The sequence below is a fragment of the Quercus lobata genome, chromosome 4 (assembly GCF_001633185.2).
Source record: "Quercus lobata isolate SW786 chromosome 4, ValleyOak3.0 Primary Assembly, whole genome shotgun sequence".
Taxonomy (NCBI): Eukaryota; Viridiplantae; Streptophyta; class Magnoliopsida; order Fagales; family Fagaceae; genus Quercus; species Quercus lobata.
In genome coordinates, this window is record NC_044907.1 from 9,523,866 (window position 1) to 9,548,807 (window position 24,942).

The 24,942-nt window shown below is 34.7% G+C and overlaps 2 protein-coding genes across 3 annotated transcripts; both read right to left on the reverse strand.

The window, feature by feature from the left end:
* Window positions 1-8,042: 8,042 nt before the first annotated feature.
* Window positions 8,043-13,875, reverse strand: LOC115986508 (cinnamoyl-CoA reductase 1-like). Its single transcript, XM_031109619.1, has 6 exons — window positions 13,597-13,875; window positions 11,183-11,352; window positions 10,263-10,454; window positions 9,560-9,722; window positions 8,612-8,798; window positions 8,043-8,374 (listed from the first exon to the last, which is right to left on the reverse strand). The coding sequence occupies exons 1-6, from the start codon at window positions 13,712-13,714 to the stop codon at window positions 8,230-8,232; spliced, it is 975 nt and encodes a 324-aa protein (XP_030965479.1). The 5' UTR covers window positions 13,715-13,875; the 3' UTR covers window positions 8,043-8,229.
* Window positions 13,876-18,337: 4,462 nt separating this feature from the next.
* On the reverse strand, window positions 18,338-24,741 carry LOC115986505 (tetraketide alpha-pyrone reductase 1-like). 2 transcript variants are annotated; one of them, XM_031109614.1, is made up of 6 exons: window positions 24,575-24,741; window positions 22,596-22,765; window positions 21,854-22,045; window positions 21,294-21,456; window positions 20,322-20,508; window positions 18,338-18,836 (listed from the first exon to the last, which is right to left on the reverse strand). In XM_031109614.1, exons 1-6 carry the CDS (start codon window positions 24,693-24,695, stop codon window positions 18,692-18,694), a joined length of 978 nt encoding a protein of 325 aa, XP_030965474.1. In that variant the 5' UTR covers window positions 24,696-24,741; the 3' UTR covers window positions 18,338-18,691. The 2 variants fall into 2 exon arrangements, with proteins under 2 accessions (XP_030965474.1, XP_030965475.1); XM_031109615.1 differs by having other exon boundaries at window positions 18,748-18,836; window positions 20,301-20,508.
* Between the last annotated feature and the right edge of the window lie 201 nt (window positions 24,742-24,942).

Below are 24,942 nucleotides of genomic sequence, written 5' to 3' on the forward strand. Positions count from 1 at the left end.
CAACGAAGATATAGGCACCACTTTCGACGTCATGCATAGTAGCTAAGTCTTGCTTAGTGCCCAGTCTTCTCATCCAAGTAGTTGGTTTCCCCATAGGCTTGAGTCCGAGGACCATGCAATGCCTTGGTTCTGTCCAAAACCTAGTTTTCTCATCCAAGTAGTTGGTTTCCCCATAGGCTTGAGTCCGAGGACCATGCAATGCCTTGGTTCTGTCCAAAACCTAGTTTTCTCATCCAAGTAGTTGGTTTCCCCATAGGCTTGAGTCCGAGGACCATGCAATGCCTTGGTTCTGTCCAAAACTTAGTTTTCTCATCCAAGTAGTTGGTTTCCCCATAGGCTTGAGTTCGAGGACCATGCAATGCCTTGGTTCTGTCCAAAACCTAGTTTTCTCATCTAAGTAGTTGGTTTCCCCATAGGCTTGAGTCCGAGGACCATGCAATGCCTTGGTTCTGTCCAAAACCTAGTTTTCTCATCCAAGTAGTTGGTTTCCCCATAGGCTTGAGTCCGAGGACCATGCAATGCCTTGGTTTTGTCCAAAACCTAGTTTTCTCATCCAAGTAGTTGGTTTCCCCATAGGCTTGAGTCCGAGGATCATGCAATGCCTTGGTTCTGTCCAAAACCTAGTTTTCTCATCCAACTAGTTGGTTTCCCCATAAGCTTGAGTCCGAGGACCATGCAATGCCTTGGTTCTGTCCAAAACCTAGTTTTCTCATCCAAGTAGTTGGGGGAATTATCCCCTTGGCGATGGCGTAGGATCTTGGTTTAAAGGGACCAGCTGTGCTATCGACGCTACAAAGCGCAGCCCCTAGTGAAGAAACGTAGCCCCTAGTGGGACTTTACTCTAAAATACTATATCCAACTACTGAAAATGATGTGAAGGGTGGTATCTACCCACCACCAGTGCCAAGGCACAAGCCTCCCCATAGACGGCGCCAATTGTAAGGACACGATTTGGTAATGAACCTAAACAGTATTGGGTTCGCACGTAAAAAGGCCCAGACAATATGATTTGTAGAGCGTGGGTTTGAAAGGCTAGGCCTTGGTCACCAGGTGGTGGGTTTTTCGTGGAGCTCGTACATGTTTCAGTTTTCTTCACCCCCGGAGTCTTTCTCCTGGAGGTGGGCTGGGAGGCTCTGGTTTTTGGCCACTTTTCCCAGCCCCCCCTTTGCACACTCACTTTTACATTATATAGTCCTTCTTGGTTGATCCTAGCCATCCACTTGTGGGTCAGGCAGGTACTTAGTCCTGTATCTGTCCCATTAGCTGTCCCCTCTTACTTTTCTGTTTAGTCGTGAGGATCAAGGTTACACCGTCCAAGTGTCTTCTCTCATTAATATGATCAGAACATTGGCCAGAGCATTTAATGTGGAGGGGACGTATTTTCCTTGAACCTATTTTACACCCTCCCCATGTGGGCCCTATTTCACTCACATCCCCCTCAGGGAATTATTCGGGGGAGGCCTTTACTAAGACGTTGCTCTTCTCATCTGAGCCCTGGAGTGCCGAGGACAGGGTCGTCCTCAGCTGTTCCCCTTAACCCCTCGGCCTTTGATCACTGTCCTCGGCACACTACCTCCTCGGCACGGGCCATAAGCCCGGATGGTGCGTGGGCCGGATCATAAGTTTCCCGGCCCTACAAATATATACATATATATATATATATATATATATATTAAACCTTAAAAATTAACCTTAAATTTTTTTTATTCTTTCTATACATATCTCAAAGATAAAGGAAGAAGGTTGATGATAATTATTGTGTGTGGAGAAAAAGAAATAATAAAAAAAATTAAAAAATGATATTTGTAAGGATGCAATTTGAGTCCCTAACCTAAATGATAAATGAACTTAGGCCCAAAAAGCCCAATACAATGAATTTGTAAAGAGTGGGTTGGAAAACTGGGATTTAATGAATCAGACAACAAGTAAAGTAGATTTTGATGACAAGAAAATGAAGATAGACTGGTTTAATCTAAAGAAAATCGTCTTCGGCACAATCTGAGGAAATCAGTTCTTATATATTTCTCTCAAGCTTGATTACAAGTTTCAATTCTTGATTGCTACAGTGTTTCTTTCTTAATTTCTCAATCCCCTCCCCTCAGGGTCTCCTTTCTATTTTATACTATCTTCTCCCTTCATCTTTACCCTTCACGTGTAGACTAGATTGCTGGTGTTGATCTTTGTTCCATCAGTACATTCTTAAAGTCTTTGAGAAGTAGCTGTAAGACTAAAAGATACTGCTCAGGTATCACTTCTTTATTAATACGGCTAGAGAGTTAGTTGCAGAGCATTTAATGCGGTGATAGTAGCTTTCCCTTTAGATATTTCATGGCCTCCCTTTGTCTTGTTCATTCTAGATACTTATTCTTATCAGTGAAATTGTCCGGAACGTTGCTCTTGATGTCAAACTGCATCTTCTGACCTCGGCTTTGCCTAGTCGAGGAAGCATTCATCCTCGGATCACTTCCCTGGAACATAACGCCTAAATCCCTTCCTTTATTTATCAGTGCTAACCTCTAGCACATGTCTATCCATCCTCAGACTTATGAGGTATCCTCGGACTGGGCCCCCGGCCTGATACATTCTACTGGTCCTAATATCCCTACAATAGCCCCTTGAAATTCCCATCTTTTGCTCCTCGGGCAATAAGGAGGATTTTGATATCGCCACATCCATTCTACTCATCATACATCACTCCTGATTGCGCAGATGCCTTTTTAACTACCTAAGGCTCGCTTCTGGCGCTTCGGCATACAAGACGTGCCCTCATTAAATTTTTACAGCTCCATGTTCTCTACGTTTTACGGTGTGATGCGGATCCAACGATTGAGAATTTTGCTGGAATCAGGGTAGGAATTTTCCCACTCGTAACTCTCTTTTGATATAAATACTACTCAAATCAATCACTTATCTCACTTTAGCATTCATTTCACTTTAGAGCTCATACATTGAACCTGCAAACTTACCCAACTCACTCATGCTTTCACACCTACTATGAGTCAATTCGAGGAGAGTTGTCTTCTTCGTGTAAGTCTTCATAAACCTTTTCACTTATTTTTCCATCTACTTCTCTTTTCTCTGTCTTTTTCTCCTCAGCTCTTCTTCCCTCTCTTTATCTTCTTAGCACCTCCAAATCCCTCTTAGGAATGGGTAGGTTTGCCAATTTGGTAGACTTCGAGAAGGGTATAGAGAGCTTTAGAGCTCTGTATAGGATCTCACCAAGAGTTTTTATTAGGTATTGTAAGGAGGGAGACTAGCTTGAAAAAAGGCAAGAGGGAGAAGTGGTAATCCCAATAATTTCCTTTATAAAGGGTGGGATGAGGATTCCCATAGGCACCATTACCAGGGATTACCTTAGGGCTCATAGGTTATCTCCCACCCAATGTGCCCCAAACATATTTAGAATATTTAGGAGTGTAGACACCTTTAATGAAAAAATGGGCTTAGGGTTGACTCACCACGATGTCAATTGGATTTACAACCTCCACCACCTAAAGGAGCAGGGGTATTACCTAAAATCTAGGTACCCTATGGTTAGGCTCATCTAATGCCTTCCCGATTCTAACAAAGGCCTAAACAAGGACTTCTTGATCGTATTAAGGGAGTGGCACGATGGCCTCCCTTGCTCGACGAAAGAGGGGACACCAAGTGGGGTCTTGGGTTTAGGTTGAATATTTGTATGAGTTTTCCTTTGATTCGTTTTGTTTTTTTGCTAACGATGTTTTTCTGTTTTTCCTCATGGTTTTACAAATAAGAACGATGTCGTGCCTAACTTCAACCTTGTCAATCAACGAAACCTAGACAAAATACTAAAGGCTGAGGTGTTCGTCCATAGTGACGGACAGCTCAAAGCAACACACCTCATCCTCGGCTACACCCCTATCTCCAAAAGCTATCAAGTGCCGAAGTGCGTCATCAAAGCAAAGAACCATCGTCTACATCGGATAAGCATTGCCGCTCTGGGTTTTCTCATCACTGGTCTGATCCCCGAAGGCACGCTCACCACTGATCCCATACCTGAAGGCATACCAAAGGTAGCCTTACCACCACAGCATACAATCGGTGAAGCCACTTCTTTTCACCCGGCCATCACAAAGGAAGAAGAAGAAAAAGAAGAAGAGGTAGTTGAAGGGTTTGACTCTGAGGACAAGTTCGAAGTTTTTAATGACCTTTGTCCCTAGAAGCCTCAACTGGTGACCTCAGTCATTCTTCCCCAGCCCAATCCAGCTATAACCAAGAAGCTGCTAACACATCAGACAAGTTAGGAATACAGCACAAGCAAAGGTCCACCCTCCAAGAACTATTGGAATCTCAGCCTAGGGGACACACACCTGGGAAGGTAGCCCAGTCTAAGCTTCCCACTTCTCCACCTACCCAATCCCTCAGAGTTGATCTCGTTGGCTACAAGAGGAAGAGGGAGGAAAATGGTAAGGAAGTGGTAGAAGCTGGGAGAACCCACCCTTCCCAAGAAATTGAACCTCAGAGTGGGGCCAAGCAGCCCAGAGGTATGCAGACAAGGTCAGCCAATGAGGGAGAGAAGAGGGGCGACCACCGAGCTGCAGCCCTAGCCTGGGCCCCACGCATGGAGCTGGATGGAACTGCTCTCCCTAGTGACGCCTCTATCCGAGACTTCCAGCAGGGAACGGTTGAGTATGTGACTGACGCTATGGAGCAATCCCTGTTTCTGCCAAAAGACATGATTGACCTCAGGTCCATGAGGCAACATAAGGTCTTCCTTGACTTGAAGAGGGACCTAGCCATGGTAAGTCTTTTTTCTTCTCTACTTTCTTTTTTTTTTCTTTTTTTTTTTTAATTGTACTTCTCTTCCCTTTCAGGCCATCCAAGCTATGTGTAGGGCCGAGGAGATGGTGAATAGTTCCCATCGAAAGATGAAGGAAGAGGAGGAAGGCGAATCATGGGGGTTTCCCCTTAAACCCCAAAATGCGCCTTTTTATGGGGGAAGATTTGTTCCAAGCCCGTAAGCAGTTTGTCCAGGATCTTTATATATATGGGTAATTGTCATTTGGGTACTTCAATTCCAGCTTGGCTTAAATCATAGAAGAAGCTCAAGCATCTAGACTTCTCATATGCTAGCATTTCAGGTTCCATCCCCAGCTGGTTTTGGGAAACTATTTCTAATTTAGCATTGCTAAATGTTTCTTTCAATCAACTACATGGCTAGCTACCAAGTCCATTAAATGTAGCTCTCAATGCACTCATTGATTTAAGTTCCAACCTCTTTGAAAGACTTATTCCTTTTCTAGTTGGTGAGATTGAATTCCTAAATCTCTCTGACGATACGTTTTCCAGTCCTATCCCAGGTGATATAGGTGCTTCCATGTCAAAACTATTTTCTCTCTCTTTCAATTGGATTTTGGTATTAATTGCAAAAAAAATCTCTTTCTTTCACTCTGAAACCCAAAAACCTTCAGTGAAGAAAATCAAGAGTCTTAAACTCGAGTTCCTGTGCTAGGTTCGCTATTCTTCTTCTTCCTTCTTCTACTTCCTCTTCTTCTTCTTCTTCTTCTTCTTCGTGGGTCTCTCTACTTTATTTCTTCCTTCTTCTTCCTTCTTCCTTCTTCTCCATGTGTCTTCTTTCTTTCTTCTTCTTCTTCTCCCTCGATATTCTTTCCTTCTTTTCCATGGGTCTCCTTTCTTCAGATCTTCTTCTCTTCTTTCTTCTTTCTTCTTCTTTCTTCTTCTCTAAGATCTGTAAAAATCGTTTAAGATCTGCAAAAATAACTCGAGTTTACTAGACTTGAGTTGTTAGTTTCCTAAATAGTTTCTAAAACATGCTAACTAACGAAATTGTTAGCAAAATGGTGTTAAATTGCAAAAAAAGACCTTGCAATTCCACACACAAACAAAATACTTTGAATTTGAAGTTTAGCAATGGAGGTGGGAGATGAGCAAAGAGAAATGACTACCAATAAGGTGATGTGTCTTTTGACACTGGACTTCATCAAAACACTGGGCTTCAAGAGCTTCAACAAATGGTCAATAAAGCTTCTCAACAATGTAAGTTTTTGCATTTGGGTCTTGGTTTTTATTGGTGGTGGTCTGTTTGGTTGCTAAGAAAGTGTGGAAAAGAGAATTGAACTAAATGGAACTTTTTCTTATTCAACTTGTCAAATTTGAATCTTTGACACTGAAAGTGCATTGTTTGGTAGTTGAGAAGCTTGTGTGAAGAGTTTTGTTTTGAATTGTTTTGTAGTTTAGAGGCTGAAGTGTGAGGCTTTGCCAATGTTTGTTTGTTTGTTTGTTTGCTGCTTCTTTTTTTTTTTTTTGCAGGGGGACAAACTTGCAGTTTCTGTGGAGAAGGCACTCTCAATCTAGATGTACGGACACTTCATTTAGGGTGCCTTAACCGTGTCGTATCCGTGTTATACTAGTGTCATACCTGCCGTTTTATGTTATAATTTTTCAAAAATTACTCGTGTCATTGTGTCATACCCGCATCCTTGTCTATGTCCTTGTCCTTGTGATGTGTCTTTGGAGTAAGGATATAAAAACTGACAACTTTTCTTTGTTTTGATTAAATTTCTCAAACTTTTAGGTTGAGAATTATTCCTTCTCCCTCCTTTTTGTATTGAAGAGTTGTAGATATACTGGAAACTTATGGTGTTGTAAAGCACCACTTTTTTGGTCATCTATTGGTTTTCACATAAATGGAGACAAGTGATTTGGGTTCCATTTATCTAATGATATGCCATGTTGTTCTAGTGTTATAGTACATAAGAAGCAGTAATAAGAGCAATGAACAAGAATAGTTTTTGAGGATCTATATCTAAAATCTACATATAAAATCCCCATAGGTACTTATGCCGTCTCAATCATACAACAAACCCACTCATCTTCAAGGCCTGACACAGTTCTTGTACTAAAAAAATTCTTAAAGGTTGTTGTATTGGACAAACAAGTAGGTCCATCAACTCCAATCTATGGGGCTTAATCAGTGCTAGAAATATATTTAGATAATACCTCCCATTATTTTCTTCCTTTATTTTATGTCATGTGACGGGTTGGCGGGATTGCCCTTGTTTTTATTTTGGTTAAAGTACAATTTACACCTATAAGTTTAGTGGATTGTCATTTTAATCCATTAAGTTTTTTTACTTTTTTTTTTTTTGTTTTTTTTTTTTTTTTTTTTTTTTTTTTGTTTTTGTTTTTGTTTTGGTCCTGTTAAACTCCAAAACCACAGAAATCATCTTAATAAATCCCACGAGCTCTGGTATTAGATGATGCATCCAGATAGGGTAGCAAAATTGTTAGTTTGTCATAGAACAAATAAATTCAAAGGCAAAAAATGGAGCAATTTGGGATATTGATAATTTTTGTCGAAGATGGCTTGCTTTCATCATAATTTCCTTGAAGTTTATAAGGAATTACAGAATCTGACTTGTAACGAACACGCAATAAATACTAGATAGTTTCTAACACAACTAATAAAGCAGCTTAAGACATTCCTAAGACACAAGTTTCAAAGTTATATTCTCATATACTCCACACCATACTAGACAGTTGAATACAATCTTCAAAACAAAACTTAAAAATCAATTATAATACCACAAAGAACCAATTGATTATTACTAATGGCTAGATGTGAACATATTTCAATTTATTTAAAGAACCTAGCTGCCATTTTCAACCTTTATGCTCTTCAAACAGCAGCTCTGCATCACAATACATTTATAGTTTTATTAATGAATGTGTGCATTTTTGTAGAGAAACTGTATTATATGATCTGCAAGTGTACTAAGTCATAATCATTCTTTGGCGGAAATTGGTGGTAGAAACTTCAATTATATAATAAAAATGTTACTGGAGGATTGGGAATTTTGTATGATAACTTTTGCAAATCACATTCAAACCTTTTAAGTTTTGAAGTCAAAATTTTATCATATTGGGAAGGTGAGCAATTTGGAAGCCACCTGGCTCCAGTAGGATTCACAGTTTTCATATATTCAAGACACTTCCCAAATTACAGGACTAGAGTACTTGAATTTTTTAGCTCAATGTCTCTGGAAAACTTGAGCTTCAAATTCAATGTCTCATTTCTGATTGAGTGAAACTTGATTTATAAGTTGTGCAGCTATAATATTTCCAAAAGCATTACAGTTATAAATCTTAATCCAATGGGAGCATTCAAGCCCAACAAACACCGGTCAAGATGAGCAATACACAATTTATTTGTACTTATTAGCATCACTTCCCTTTTAATAAGATAATTCAAATAGTGATGATGCCGTTCTCCTTAAAGCTTTCAACAGTGTCCCTAACACTCACTTCCAAAGGAGTGAAGTTAATACCCAAACTTCTGGCCTTGTCTTGGGATATCTTGTATAATGGCTGCAAAGGCTTGTCATCTTCACTTCAACCAAAAATGAAAGATAAAATTGACTCTTCTTCAACTTTTGTGATGTGTAAGAACAATTACTATGGGTGACAAAAGCAAATTCTTAAAAAAAAAAAAATTATTTGACAAAAGAAAATTATTAATTGAACTAATCATTTAGTTAAATGAATCATGTATTCCACTTGAGTCATACTTGTCAGTTACAAAATGGCACCAATAAAGGGACATTCAGTATCATGGAAATAAATAACTCACTTTTCAGGAAGCTGCAAACTAGGGTAAAATTTGCGCAATATCTTGAAAACTTCAGAATAGTGTGTAACTCCTCCAACTATACAATATCTCCCATTAGCAACAGGATTCTCAAATGCCTGAATATGTGCATTTGCAACATCTCTAACATCAACAAGTCTGTATATTCCATCAGGGAATGTTTGAGTTCCTGCACAAAGGAAGGAGTGAACAAGTTAATCAATAGCATTATATGGAATGATGTAGCTAGAGAGAGTAAATTTCAATAGGCCAATACAGTTAAACACAATTTTCATTTTGATCAGTTGACCATTTTATCAAAAGAATATGCTTGGAGATCATTGTTGAAACAGTTCACCTTATATAGCAAGTATACCCTGCATTCAATAGATGTTGATTATCGTCCTCAAATTGTACAAGATATATATAAGTTATAAAGCATATTCTCAAGCTGTGTATGTTGAGATAGAAGCTTTTTTTATCCATGGAACATAGGTTGAACCACAACCTATACATTTCAAGTGGCATTAGTGGGCTTGGCACTTGCAGATCAATGTCAAGTTTAAAACCTCCTTGTTTTCAAATGAACTGTAAGTAAAAGAGAAATTTTTACATTCCATGTTAAGAGGACTAGAATTAAGTAAAGCCTTGTGTGAGAAAGAGGACAAGGAATTTCCGGAGAAGGAGTAAGTCTCATAAAACGGTCACTTATCACTCAAAAAATACCTAGTAAGTTCTAATGTTAGATCATGCTCATAGACTCATAGTATTCTAAAAAGTTGTAGCGCTCACAATTTACTGGAATAGGCCTATATACACTTACCATGCTTCATCCACTAAACCAGTTGTGACTTTAATTTGTCATATGATAAGCTAATCATACTTGAATATTTATAATTTATTTAGAAAGAAACACAATACACGTAGTCCTCATTGGTTGCCAAAAAGTACCATGTATGATCTTCAAAAACCCCTCAAGACTAAAGGTAAGAGTTGGCTGAATGAGTGGGCCAATTACAAAGCCTGGATTTATTGTTACCAAGTCTATGCCATTCTCTTTAGCAAATGTCCAAGCAGCCTCCTCAGCCAAGGTCTTTGCAATCATATACCATTGCTGAAAAAACCCCAAACAATTAAATGGGAACATTTCTTGGTCAAAAAGGATTGAAATGTAGGACTAAAAAATATATATATGTAATGTGTCTATGATTTGATTAAGAGCTTCCTAGAAATCTATAAAATTTACGTTTACATTTGGAAACATCGAAATCTATAAGTTCAACATATATCTGATTCTAGAACATGAAATAATTACTAGGTACTATAATTACATTAAAAATGAATATGTATATATATATATATATATTGAGAAATGTATGATTACAAGAAAGTAAAAAGAGCCTAGATGCTGACATGGATTTCTTACCGAGAATGCAAGTTAACAAACCTTGTGATGATATTCTCTAATGTTTCTCAGAAAACAACCATACTTATAGTACTAGATATATAAAGTCAAAATATTATAGCTCTTACATTTCTATTTTTTAGTAAATCATCATCAAAACATTATCATAGATCTTTCATTAAAACTATTTTAAGATTGATGCTATATAATAGTCCTATTAAAGATACACTTAAAAGGAAATACACACACCTTCAACTCCTCACAAGCAACTGGATCCGAAAACCACGTCTCGTCAATAACCACATTGGGAGTCAGTGGTTTTTTGTTGAACATAACTGCAGTCATAGAAGATGTTACAACCACTCTCTTGATAGAATGAACTTTTGCACGTGATCGAAGAACGTTAAGTGTGCCCTTCACTGCCGGATCAATTAATTGTGACTGAAATATAAAAAAAAATGTGAAAGTAGGCGCCATAAGAATAAATTTATGAAAAATATTAGATAAACTGAAAACATTTCATTAGACAAGTTTATCATGTAACAATATCGTTATTGTATCACTTGGTAGAATTTCTCTAATGTCTTTGTGAATAATTTCTAGGAACAATCTAACAATTAAAACTAAAAACAGTACTTTCAAAAATTTCCAGTTGCAACACTGTGGGGAAACAAATGTAATTGCAGATGACAATGTTGAAAGCATGAAACATCCGGTTTCTTTGAGCTGCAATTAGAATAAAAATTGATAATTTTTACGTAAGGCATTGACTTAGGTATCCTTCTTAGGAGTGGAGGTGTCCTTTAGCAAATAGAAGTAATTCTTTGACAATCTTTATGATCAGGAAGAAAAAATGAAGAATCCCCTCCAAAGTCACTGCATTAGAGAAACCTACACTAAAAACAATTTTCTTCAATGTCCTCTCTACTTCTGGATTAAGGCTTGAGAATGCTTCTCTAAAAAGTTAAGTATAAGTACTTATTTTTATTACTCAATTTTCCCCGTTTCACTATATTGTTTTAACGTATTGAACATGTAAGAGTCAGATGTTGCTAAAACAGTTAAGCTGCTTTGAGATCCTTAAATTATTCACCATATTGATAGAAAAATTATCACAGTATATGGATTATACATTACACAAAGGCAATAAATAACAATACAGGATGAACCTGTGGGTCACTGGCAGTGAGACTAACGGGGGATGCTGTGTGAAAAACACCTTGGCATCCATCAACAGCAGAATCAAAAGATCCTTCTTCTAGTAAATCTGCTTTGAATAACTGAAGTCTTTCTTTAGCCCCATCAAGTGAAAGTAAATGCTCTGTTTTCTTCGGATCATCTGTGGAATATATATGCATAAATTCCAATTGCAAGGCTAAATTATTAGTAGCAATGACTGCATGAAAAATAAAGGTAAGAAAGAAAAATGTGAAGTTAAAAGCACTATGTGCTTGCTATAGGGAATTTCAAAACTCTGCCTTAAATAGAGGCTTATGCTTGGGGTGCGGTATTTCTACAAAAGTTCTTGATAACTGATAAGAGCGCTTGAGCAGGGAATTTATCAGTGGTTTGTTTTGAAGATGTTCTGTTTTCTTATGTTACAGAACTTGAGTGTGTTTGCTGTTGGTGGAGTGGGGTAGTACTCTCTCAATGATATTTGTATGTGTTTCTAGAAAGATTTAAGTTAGTCCTTTGGTTAGTGATTAGAGCTAAGCTGTGTGGTTTTGTACTTTGTTACTTGTTAATAATATATCTCATTCACAATTATAAAAAAGAAAAAAAATGTGAAGAATAAGTGTGCCTACAATGCAATATGATTGTGAGCAGGCCTATCCACGAGTCGGTCCGGGTCAGGTTTGTGCCTAACCTGGAATTGACCCGACTAGATCGGGTGATCAAAATTTCAACTTGCTGCTGACCAAAGTGGTTGATAAGATCAGACAGGTCGGAGCTTCCACGGATGTCGGGTGGATCGGTTAGGGTTGATTATCTAGAAAACGATGAGAATCTGGCCAAGAAAAGATGAAAAACAGTAGAAATCAGACAACAAAAATTTGAAAAATGGCTAAAATCCGGCCAGATCTCGCCAGATCCAATGAGATCTCGGCCGTTTTCGACAAGATCTTAGCTAGGTCTTCCTGAAAAAATCCCAACATACGTCAGATCTACACTTTCTCACTGGAAAAATAGATGGGTCGATCGGATCGAGTTTCTTGGATTTGAGAGGAGGAGATCCGATATCTAACCCACTGATCTCGGTTTTTGGAGAATGAAATCCGTTGTCGACCACCAGAGCAGTCGGTTTGGTCGGTGGCGGGTTGGGTTTGGTCGGCAGCGAGTGGGTCGAGTCTGGCAAGTCCTTGGACAACCCTAATTGTGAGTTTGTGACCAAACCATGTAAAAAATCTACTATTAGATCCTATACCATTTCTTCTACTTTCCACCATTCATGATCAACTACATCAGAGTTGTAACAAAAGTTCATAACCATAGACTGTCTCATCCTATATGATATCATTTAGTATGACAATTAGTTTATCCAACACACAATTGTGAATAGTTGATGCACCACCACTTGTGTGCACTTCATGTTCACAGATTCACTATGGTCACATGATAAGCAAGTTACAAAATTTTCAAAAAATTAAATACTTCCATGTATCATTTTTCACAGTGGATCTATGTAGACAATTTATTACTCACTGTTGGCCCCAAAATGAAGTGGGTGGGGTCATTTACCACAACCTATATGGGTGTGCATGAGTAGCTCCCATTCCAAGGAAGCAAACCTATAATTGAATAAAGCATGATAGGCTTGTTGTGTATAAAACTTACCCCAATCAAATGAAGTATAAGTAAATTCGGTTTTTCTTAATTGTATTACATATATCAATGTCATGTCTAAGATGAGTCAGGCCAGGCCTGGTTGGGTTAACGCTAAGAACCAAACTATATTCAATGTCCCATTTTAGCTAAGGTAAATTACAACATAGATAACCATATTGATAGGTATGCGCATAGTTTACAGATACTAGGAAAAAGGATTATCTCATTTCAAATTTTGTTCATTTCGATCTCAAAATTAGATTTTGTAAGCCTAGAACAAAAAAATTGTACAATTCTGACACCCCATTTAAATAATATAACAGTCCATATATTGGTAGATAAAATAAATAAATAAAAAGGCTAAAATACAAATTGTATCCTTAGATTTGATTAAAATTCATTTAAGTCCTATAATTTTATTTTCTTTCGATTGAATTCTTTAAGTTTCAAATTTATTTAATTCAGTCCTTCCATTCAATTCCATTTAAAAAATTGAGGTTAAATATGCAATTAAAATGAAAAAACATTTTTTGAAAAAAAATTATCACATAAAAAATCTATATATTTTTTAACACTATTAATCAGGAAACTTAAAAACTCAAGTAAAAATACCCTTATCAATTTATATAAATTTCATTCAAACTTAGAATGTGTCATTTACAATTTAGCCAAAAAGAAAAATTAAAAAAGTGCATGCAGTTTCAGTTCATAGTAACAGGTTGATACAAATTGGAGAGAGAGAGAGAGAGGCACTGACTTGTATCACGAACTGTAGCTTTTACAGTGTACCCACGTTGGAGCAGGTGCTTGACAAGCCATGATGCTATGTAACCCGAAGCTCCAGTCACACACACCACCTTCTCCTCTCCACTCATCCTCTCTGTGACTCTCTCTCTCTCTATCTCTCTGTGTGTATCTGTGTGTTTTAGTGTGAAGCTATTGACTCGGTTGTGTGTGTCAGTGTGTGTTGGTGCTTTTATGGTGAGGAGTGATAGCAGGTATAGTGTTTGTCTGAGTCAGGACCGAGCGATGGAGAAAATACAAAGTTTTCTAATGCATGCCCACTCATACGAAAGTAAGTCCCAAACTTGAATAGTTCATTCTTAGGTAAGTGATGATTAGCCTTTTTTTTGTTGTTGTTCGGAAACATGAGTGGCTGTAGTAAATGATTGAAGTTTTTTTCTTTTTTTTTTTAGCAAAATGATTGAAGTTACTTGTGCCTAGAAAGTCCAACTACAAGGAAAAGATATCTGACATTGGCCCCATAGAAATGAGTGTTATTTTTTTTTTTTATAGTACCTAGAAATCAATATATTACTAAAAGCTGAAACGTAGAGTTTAATGCTGCTGTGCTCATGTTGAGCCACGTCAACGTCCACGTCATCATCTTCTTTTTTTCTTCTTCTTTTTTTTCCATTTTCTTATAATTATTTATAATTTTTTTTTATTTCATATTTACACTTCTCCAACCTTTCTCCCTCCCTTACCTTTTTATCTCCCAACTACTTCTCTAACATTTCTCCTTCTCTCATTCTCTCACCTTTTCATCTCCCCGCTACTCTCTACATTAATATCATTCTTCGTCTTTCCCTTCATCTTCCTCTATTTTTGTCTCTTCTTATTCATACTCTCTTACTATAAATTTGTCACTATCTCATTCATTCCATGCATAGTTTTCCCTTACAGAAAAAAGGTTCTCTCTCTCTCTCTCACACACACACACAATTTTTGAGTGGATTTTATTTTTTATTTTTCTTGCATCTTCGCTTTTGGTTGATAATTTTTTATATTCTTTAATCTACTTTAGGCTAATGCGATTCAGTTTTCTCTCTCTCTCTCTCTTTGATTGTTAAATGTTATCCTATTGCGTTGTAAAGGATTAAATATAAAAATATAATATTATTCTAATACATAGCATGATTTGGATAATTTAATTTGGTAGTTACTGTAATTTGATAGCATGATTTTTATAGTGCTCAATTTAGATGTTAAACTATGAGACTTTAATAATTTTTGTTTATTTTTTAATCCTTTGTGGTGGACAAAGTACTCTTAATAGTATTAAAAGTACTCTATAATGCAATTTATTTAGAGAAAAGCAAAGGTTGGCTAAACAAAAGTTATTGGATGAGAGACAAATTTTATCTTTCGCAATTTTACTTTAATTATTATTATTATTATTTTATAACAATGCATATATAGAAATTTAATTCTTAGATTTTGCTAATAATTGATTATTTGATAATATATTTTGGGTGGAAGAAATTACAATTTCCGCAAAGAAAATAACCTTAGTAGATTATAAATAACAATCTTTTTTCCTAATTGGTCCAATTAATCATAGTTAAGTTTTATTAATTTTTTTAGTTACTTTTTTCAGTGTTTTGGATTGTAGGCAGAAAAAATAAGTTTGAGAAAGTTTGTTTAAAACTAAAAGAATAATTTCTAAATTTTATTTTCTTTTTAATGATTCACAAAATGTTATAAATAATTTTTATTAAAAAATAAATATTTTCGTTAAATTGCCTTTTGAATTTTTGAGAAAATTTGTATTTTTTTTTTCATTTTAGTACGACAAAAATGATTAAATTTATGATTGTTTTTATATTACATTTATGATTATTCTTATAATGAATAAAAATATAATTACAAAATACATTACTCTTTATTAAATTAGTTTAAATTGTATAAAAAAATTTAATAAAACTACCATAAAAATAATTATCATGCGCAACGCGCAGGTTTGTGACTAGTGAGTATTAATACTTATACTATAAGGCTCCTGAATGCCGACATTAATTCATTAGAAACTTTTTATAAGAAATTATAAAATTTATCAAAAAAGTTGATCAATTTATTATATTTTATAAAAAAATTACTAAAATAATTTATTAATATATATCTTAAAGGTGTATATTAGTAAAATCCATATTTTAACTATATTGTTTTTGTAAATTACTTTGATCAGTTTTACTGAACTGTAGCGCCTATAATTTTTTTTTCTTTTTAAATTTTATTGAAAAAAATAGTTAAAATGTTATATTCAATTCAAAAAAGCTACTCCAAATTGATAAAAGCTAATTAGGAGAATATCCAATAGCATCTATCTCCCCTCCCTGTGCATTTGTTTTTAGAAATACTTTCATCACATTTTTTTTGAAATAATACATTTTACGATATTTTCACACAATAAATATTGAATAACAAGTTGTTACAGGTTATTATTGATAAATAAAAAAGTAGTTTTGATAAGTTTAAATTAAAACTAATAACTTATTACCTATCATTTATTGTAAAAATATTGTCAGCCTAGCTCTTTTTTTTTTTTTTTTTTTTTTTTTTACAAAGTTATAAACCAAAACCTTATTCCAATTAGCCTCTATTATAACTTTTAAGTCTTAAAAGACCCTCTTAAAATTAAAATTAACTACAATAACTCCCAGAGTGAGGAAAAAAGATAGTATGCATTTGGGGTGATAGATGTATATGTATTTGAAACATGGGAGTGAAATTTACTATAGCTCTCTAATAAATTATTTTGTCATTTTCCTTCCAAATCAAAAAATTTCTTTCTTCTTCTCAAAAAAAAAAAAATCAATCTCAAATTTTCACCCTTCTCACATCACTAGTTATTTCTAGTAGATCAGTTTAGGATCACTTTCAATACCTCAATTACTGTATTGCCAATTAAGACACTATCAAGGATTATAGCGTGCTTAAAAGATGACCTTGCGCATAGAAATAGAGAGTGTTGCACAATATATTCTTACTATGTTAGCTCAATTGTAGCCTTTTAGCTGCACAGTATTACCGTTGTGTGATTACTTCAATCGATTGAGCTGTTGGAAGATGGACTCAAGAATTGTTGGAAGATGGCTGGAATTACCAAATAAGAGGAACTTAAGAATTCTTTTTAGGACAAAATTTGGTTACAAACTCGGTTGTAGCATAAAACTACAACTCTACTTATTTATATATATTTTTTTGGATGACTATTGAATTATTTTTTCTTTTTATATTCTTCACGTTTGCAAAAATTTTTAAGAAATTAAAAATCAATAGTTATGTTATCAATCAAATTTTTAAATTTTAAATTTTTTGTAATTTAAAATTATGCATAAAAAATATGCTAATGGATCAAATAGTAAATAACATTCGATTGACACAAAATTTGATATGTGTTAAAAACATTAAGAACAGTTAATTCAACCGTTAAATTTTCAGAATATATAGTCATATTTATTTATTTTTTAGTAGAAATTGTAGCTAAGCTTATAACCAAATTCTGTCCTTTTTATGTTCTTCCCTTTTAAAACCATTTTGGACTAATTTACCTTTGGGTACCATTGTTGCAATTGATAAGGACATTTCCAAAATTGACGAGAGATGAAAGATAGGTATCTGCAAGGATAAAGAATAATAAAATAAAACAAATGAAAACTGGTGTTGGCCTGTAAGTGTATTTTATGACATGACATTGAAAATTTGGACCTATTTTCTTTTATGCGAATCTGACATTGTGGTGGACTCAGATTATATTAAGTTTATGATTTGGATTGATTGTGAACCTCATGTCGTTCAAAATAATAAGATAATGTTTGGTTATAAATTTTGTACTAAAAAAAATTAACATTATTACCTAGTTTGAAAATCTAACTATTGAATTGCATTTTCTATATGTTCTTAAATCTTAATACATATGTCAAATTTCATGTCAATAGGATATTATTTACTATTCATTCTATAAATTTATTTTTTACGCATAATTTTAAACTACAAAAACCTAAAATTTAAATATTTTATTAATTACATAGCTATTGATCTTTAATTTTGTAAACATGAAATATATAAGAAAAAAATATAATCCAACAATAGATTTATTAAAATTCACATCCACTAAAAAAATATTGAGGGGACTTGTAGATTTAAGCTACAAAAAAGTTGGGCAATATATGCTTGTCATTGGCTAAGTTCTAGCACTTTGTGTTTGCCATCACAAAGATTCGTAAGGGCTGTGTATCTTGTTAAAGTACATAGGCAGAAATAAGGACCTGCGGGAAGAATCGTAAAGAGAAAAAGCATAATGAAGCATTGAAAATTTGAAACAGCTTTTTATTTATTTATTTATTTTATTTAAACTATATCTAAAAACCAAGAATATAGAAAGCAATCCCTCGTTGGCAATATTTTCAAGGTTATAGCATTTGATTTGTGAGTATGTAAGGGGTATTTGGTAATGATTTTCTACTTGTGAGATCCACAAACATATCAAGCCATATGATCATCTCTTTTAAAATGGACTTTCTTAGTATCCGGTTCAATTGCATATACTATCCATATGGGAACATTGCCTTCAAAATGTTTTTGCAAATTAATCTATCACTTATGTAAGAATGTACATTCCCAGAAGTCAAAAGTGTGAATTGGCAGATTGTTCACTAACCTAATAAGCTAGTTATTGAGACATCTTCATATATCTAGATTCTAGACTAGGGAACTAAAAAAAATGTTTAGTTCAAATGTTCAATCTGTACAAAAGACTTGAACTCTAACTTCAAGAGAAGTTGATTTACATATTGTGCCAGCTAACATAGTTTCCAAAATAATATATAAATATTAAAATCATGGAACATTCAATATGGGAAAATAAAGTTCAAGACCAGGAAACTGAGTGTTAAGATAACATTTATTTGCATATACTTATATCACTTTCTTTAAGACAACACATAATTCAGAAAATGAGTAAGTCCTTCTCCTTTAAGCTTTCAATCATGTCCTTGAGACTTACCTCCAAAGGAAAGAAGTTGATACCCAAGCTTCTTGCTTTCACTTTCTTTAAGACAACACATAATTCAGAAACTGAGTAAGCCCTTCTCCTTTAAGCTTTCAATCATGTCCTTGAGACTTACCTCCAAAGGGATGAAGTTAATACCCAAGCTTCTTGCCTTCTCCTGGGATACCTTGAATGTCGGCACAGAAGGCTTGTCATCTTCAGGTCTGCCATGAAAAAGACACAATTTACTATTCTTCAAACTTTGTGATGTATCAAAAAATTCGATGCAGGTCTGAAGTGGATAATGGAGGACATCATCATCATCAAGAGAGAGAGGAAAATTTGTAAGCAAAAAAAAATTATCCTTTTTTTCTATACGGACAGTTGAATCATAGTCATAACCCCTTTGAGAACATTAGACATTACTACTTAAAAAAAAACGAACGTTAGACATTACTGAAAAACATCATTCTATATGCATGTCCTTGCATATACTCCCAAAATTGCAAGTGTACAAACGATTTTATGATAACATGTGTCATTCACTTTTTCTGCAACACAGTTACATACACAAATTAACAAGAATCCGACAATCTCAAGCATTCTATTCAGAAACATATTGATGGATTATATTACAGAAGAAAAATATTCCTTTGACCAGAATGATACTCTTACAGACCATGTATCATTGAATGACAGGTTTGCAGTGCCTTGAAATAAATTTCAGGCTTTAGACAACAAAGCTGGCAGCTGCAAACCAATTGAATCCCAAGAGGGGGGAACTACTTCAGGTTTCTGTTTCTGGGTCAAAACGTCTTAGAATCTAAGTTACATCACAAGTTACAGAAACCATTCAAAGAAGCAAATATTGTGCTCTCACTGACCTCATAGCTCCTGGAAATCATATCATCATCCTAGTGACATTATCAAATTGATGAATCTAATTAAAGCCTCATGTCATATCTTAGGTAGGCTCAGTTACAAGAATACCTTTTCACCACACAGCACTATCCATGGTAAATAGTAGTTGAACCATGGGCTAATCTACTCATTGTGGCCTTCCTCTGCCCTTGGGTCAATATTCATCACTAGTTTTCTCTGTACAATCCCAAACTGTGTTGTCTTTCTTCAGCTTTCCTCAGACAGCTTAAAGTTATTTCACAGATTTTTGCTTCAACCATTCTAAACCTCAATGGAAATATGGCCAACTCCTGTAGTTTTCATTCTCCAGCATCAACAGAAACTTTGTAAATATAGTGCCTAATCTATGAGACATGTTGTAATATCCAGTTTTATACTTAAAGTCCCTGGCACGATTCTCTTCTAACAAATTAATGAAGAAGTTCTAAGTTCTAACTATTCCTAATAACATGCGGCTACCACGATCAAAGTACCCATGCTACTTTTCCCTGTAATGAGTCAGAATCATATAAACTAAAAAAAAAAAAAAACTTCAATGTTACCGTGGTATTTGACAGCTAAAGAATGTTGGAGGGAAATCAAAAAAGATCTAGAAAAATGGTTGGGCATGGCTTCTATCTAATCTGTTGCTTGATGGGAACAGCTCATCAGATATAAAGAGAACCAGTAAATCAAAAACAAGCAACATAACCTCACAGGGAACATTAAAGCATGCAAACTGAACCTAGTTGCCTCTGTCTACGGCACCAAATAGGAACATTCCATACCATGTAAGTAACATAACTCACTTTTGGGTTGGGAACAAAGCAGGGAAAAGTTCACGCAATATCTTGAGAGTCTCAGAATGGGATGTAACTCTTCCAACTAAACAATATCGGCCACTAGCAGATGGAGTCTCAAATGCTTGAATATGTGCATTTGCCACATCTCTAATATCAACAAATCTATAACTTCCATCATAAGAAGAGTACGATCCTGCACCCAGAAAACAATACAGGAAATTATTGAAGAATTATGCGGAATGATTGAAGCTAAAAAGAGAGGAGGTGCAGGGGGGAGAAAAGTAGGTGCATCTGCTAATATGCAGAAGTTAAGTTGGTTAATCACAGATTATACAATTTAAATATCTGCTAAAAAGCACATTGTTGAGCACTGTATTTTGAGACAAGTTATTTCTATCCACGGAATATAGGATAATCCTGATCTATGTATTTCAGGCGGGGCACTTTGCAGGTCAAAATAGTTGAATTCAAGTGCATTCTCAAAAAATCAGGTGTTATTTCACCTTATTTTTTTTCTTTATAATTGATTTACATTCCATATTATTAGAACTAGATTTCAGTAATGAATAGGGGAAAAAATGGTAGCATAAGGTATCCCAAGAAATAAACCTTTTATCATAACAAAATATCAGGAACTTATACCTATCAAAAAAATCAACTTACGAACATTTACCTAGCTCGACTACTGATACAGTTATTGTTCATTCAAACAACCAAACCAGAAAGTTAGAATATTAGATCCAAGGTTCCTAGTATTAGAGAAAATTTTCCGGCACTTACAATTTATAGCCCTACATCAATACTTATTATGCTTAGAACATATGCTACCTTATTAGATAAGGCAGTTCAAACACCAAAAGAACTAATTCTGCACTTTTTGTTTTCTTTCTGAGATCGAGCAAAACAGATACTTGAACATTTAAAAGTCATGTAGTAGAATAGAAAATACACAATATCCTTATGGGTTGCAAAGAGTACCATTTATGAGATTCAGAATTGTGTCCACACTGAATGTAGTAGTTGACTGTAAGAGAGGACCAATAACAAGCCCTGGATTCATTGTTATCATGTCAATCCCATTCTCTTTAGCAAATTTCCAAGCAGCCTCCTCAGCCAAGGTTTTTGAGAGCATATACCAAAGCTGAAACCAAAAAAAATAAATAAATAAAGAACTTTAAATGAGAGAGATTCTTCCAGGGTTAAGTTCAGGGCCAAAAACAATGCATTATCTATTATATTCTATTTAAAAAGTTGTTTAATATTATCATGAGAATGTGAATCTATCCAACTTCACTGCAATGACTAATTGTATCAAGTAGATCTTTTTAAAATGTATCTAAAACAGTGAAGATCCTAAAAGAATTCTACCATATCCGCAATATGAACAAAGGACTACAAGAATGATTTTTGTCAGTTAGTAGTATTCATACATATGAACAAACATCCAATTAAGTGTTTAAATTAAAATATTAGAGTTTCTATACAGGATAAATATAACAAGGGATACTAAGAATTCAAGGAGTAGAACCTATGCACACCTTTGATTCCTCACAAGTAACTGGATCAGAAAACCAAGTTTCATCCAAAATCACATCAGGGGTAAGAGGTTTTCTGCTGCACATGATTGCAGCAATTGAAGACGTTACAATAACTCTCTTGATAGAAGAAAATTTTGAACATGATTTAAGAACATTAAGTGTTCCCTTCACTGCTGGATCAATCAACTCTGCCTGAAACATGGGAAAAAGTGGAAAATTAAGCAATCAAAACTAATCCCATTAAACTTTTCAAACAGTTTTGGTTGCCAACACCTTGGAATGAGAATTTTGTAAGAATGAAACCATTGTGACCTTTGCCTCTACACACTATCTATCAACACTAGGAGAGTAAACCATACCATATAACTTTTCTTTTTTGGAGCTTTTTTATTTAGCAAACTACTCAGTATTAAGGCTTGGCAATTCTTCTCCCCAAAGTCAACTCTAGTTGCTCAATTTGGCTTTCACTTTTTACCCCCAAACTCTATTTGCTTCAATAAAATCAACATCACAACCTTTGAAATGTTGGCCAAAGCACGTGCACAAAGTAAGAATCACAGATTACTAAATCAAGTAATCATGCATGTTACTCTAAGTTGTTGTAAATTGATTAAAGCAACATGGAGCACCAACCGGACAAAAAGAAGCAAGAATGTGAATATCACCATATTTACAGCAAAATTGGAACTATATATTAACTGATTGAGTTTGCCTCAAGGAAAAAAAATGCTATAAGATGAACCTGTGGGTCACTGGCTGCAAGAAAAACAGGTGACGCTGTATGAAATACACCTACACAGTCATCAACTACAGAATCAAATGATCCTTCTTCCAGTAAATTTGCCTTGAACAACTTAAGTCTCTCCTTTGCTCCATCAAGTGCAAGTAAGTGGTCTGTTTTCTTTGGATCATCTATGGAATATACAAACATAACTAGTGAATTATGAAAGTTCAACAACGACACTTTTAAGTAATATACATATATACACACATTGATTTTTTTTCCTTCAACATCCAAAATGGTTAATCAAGATGAAGCATACCCTTAGAATGAGGGTTCACACTATCTTTATATCCCTTTATGTGAAACTCATGGAAAAATGATTTCTTAGTAAACATATTGAAACATACATGAAAAGAACCATACAAAAAATGCCTTACTGATTTACTTATTGGGAAAAGGAATACTGCGACTTGTCACTAATCAAGCGTTATTATTTTTTCACCGGACACTTATTTGTTGGTCTATGTATAACACAGAAACCTTTTTCATGCATTTAACAAGTGGAATATGCACACTCTAGTCCTGGAATTACAGATTTACCATTACGGCCAATACTTGAGCATGACATGAATGCTAGCCCCAAAAATTCACAATTAGACATCTATATGGTGATGATAAACAACTACTGTCTGGGATGTTATCTTTCAGTGCATTCTTATATGACTAGCTTGTAAAAACTAAAGAAATGGCAAATAAAATATTTTCAAGTGTTGCAACTTGCAAGTTCTCAAGCCATTTGATGACATCTACCAGTGTTGGCTGGTATTAGGCCTTCAATCCACAAACATGGTATTGTTGCAATGTACATGAAGTTGAACCTAAATTGCCTCCTCAGATAGATGTAATTGTGATGTTCCTGTAGGGGCTGACTTTGGTTTAGGTCCTTTAGAACACCACCAAAAGAAGGCATCTGAAGGGTTTCTTTGGTATTTTTTTTAAGTATGTACTCACAGATATAACATAATAGGAATTTCTTCCTGTAGTGCACAAAGTATTGCTTTTTACTTGGGTATCAAACATCCATCAAAGAAAAAAACTCTAAAAGTTGGCTCTTTTGCTTAGGCATTTTTCCTTCTTCTAGAAAGCAACTATATTAGATTCTTAACATTTTGTTATAAAGTGAAAGTAATGATAGGGTCAAGTAAAAAAGTAAGCAATGACAGGTAATTATGTGTTTGAAACCATGGTAACTGATGCTTGAAATTCTGAATTGCCAAAACATTCAAAGATACGTTATAATAACCTTGCCCAAGTGATAAAGGGAAAACTTAGTGCTTCTAATGGGATTTAGTAAAAGTTTTGCTTTTCAAGCTTGTCCTTCCTACATGTACTATTGTACTTCAAATCTTTTTGCATTTTGGTTTCAAGAAACTACTTTTTTATTGCAGTCAAACCAATATTTTTGTCTTACTTTAACATCATAAAATACTTATTTAGAACAAAAATTGAATCAGAACCTCATGGATGGCCTGAAAACCACGAGACCAATCCCTTGGTTAATCCTTGACACTGAACTTTTCAGAAACCCTTTTTTTTTTATATATACAAACGGAAAATAATATCCCTGATACTCTCCCCGTCCCCAAACCCCAATTTTCAAGAAACTATCATTTAAAGAACTGTTTTCAAAATAAAAGTTACCAATTTTCAAAACTATCCCATGAATTTAAACTCAAAGGAAGGAAATAAGTAAATTGTATAGATTACTTATGAAATTGGTATCTATTAGCTTAATAAAAGGGACAATATTTTATTTAGCTAAAAAAGACAACATTTTGACACATCCAAAGATGGATTAAAACTTGGTGATTATTCCATCAATGAAAAAGTTGAACCAAACCCAGAATTTAAAGCATGCCAAAACAGTGTATGATGCAACTGAAAACTGAAAGAAACCAAATTTGTGAGAGAGAGAGAGAGAGAGAGTGTATACTGACTCGGGTCACGAACAGTGGCTTTGACATTGTATCCACGTTGGAGCAAGAGCTTGACCAACCATGAAGCTATGTAACCGGAGGCTCCAGTTACACACACCACCTTCTCTGTTCCACTCATCATCCCTCTCTTCCCGTGTGTGTTTGTGTGTAGCGTAGGGTGGTAGTTAGTTACCTTCCACCTCTTTACTTTTTTTAAATATACTTTCCAATATATTATTGATCTCATCTTTTATTCCATTTAAATATTATTTCTTCATTCATTATTTATTTTTTTAACAATTATATATCTTTCAACATTTTTTTATTTAATATCTTATTATTATAATAAAAAAAATATTTAAAAAATGAATAATAGCTCATAGTCTGAT

Coding starts and splice junctions, on each gene's coding strand:
- LOC115986508 (XM_031109619.1), bottom strand. CDS start 13,714: ATGAGTGGAGAGGAGAAGGTGGTGTGTGTGACTGGAGCTTCGGGTTAC. Junction 10,455..11,182: donor TCACTGCCAGTGACCCACAG/GTTCATCCTGTA, acceptor TTTATATTTCAG/TCACAATTAATTGATCCGGC. Junction 9,723..10,262: donor TTGCTTGTGAGGAGTTGAAG/GTGTGTGTATTT, acceptor GGGTTTTTTCAG/CAATGGTATATGATTGCAAA.
- LOC115986505 (XM_031109614.1), bottom strand. CDS start 24,695: ATGATGAGTGGAACAGAGAAGGTGGTGTGTGTAACTGGAGCCTCCGGT. Junction 20,509..21,293: donor AATTCTGAATCTCATAAATG/GTACTCTTTGCA, acceptor TTCTGGGTGCAG/GATCGTACTCTTCTTATGAT. Junction 18,837..20,321: donor GCTTTGTTCCCAACCCAAAA/GTGAGTTATGTT, acceptor TTTTCATGGCAG/ACCTGAAGATGACAAGCCTT.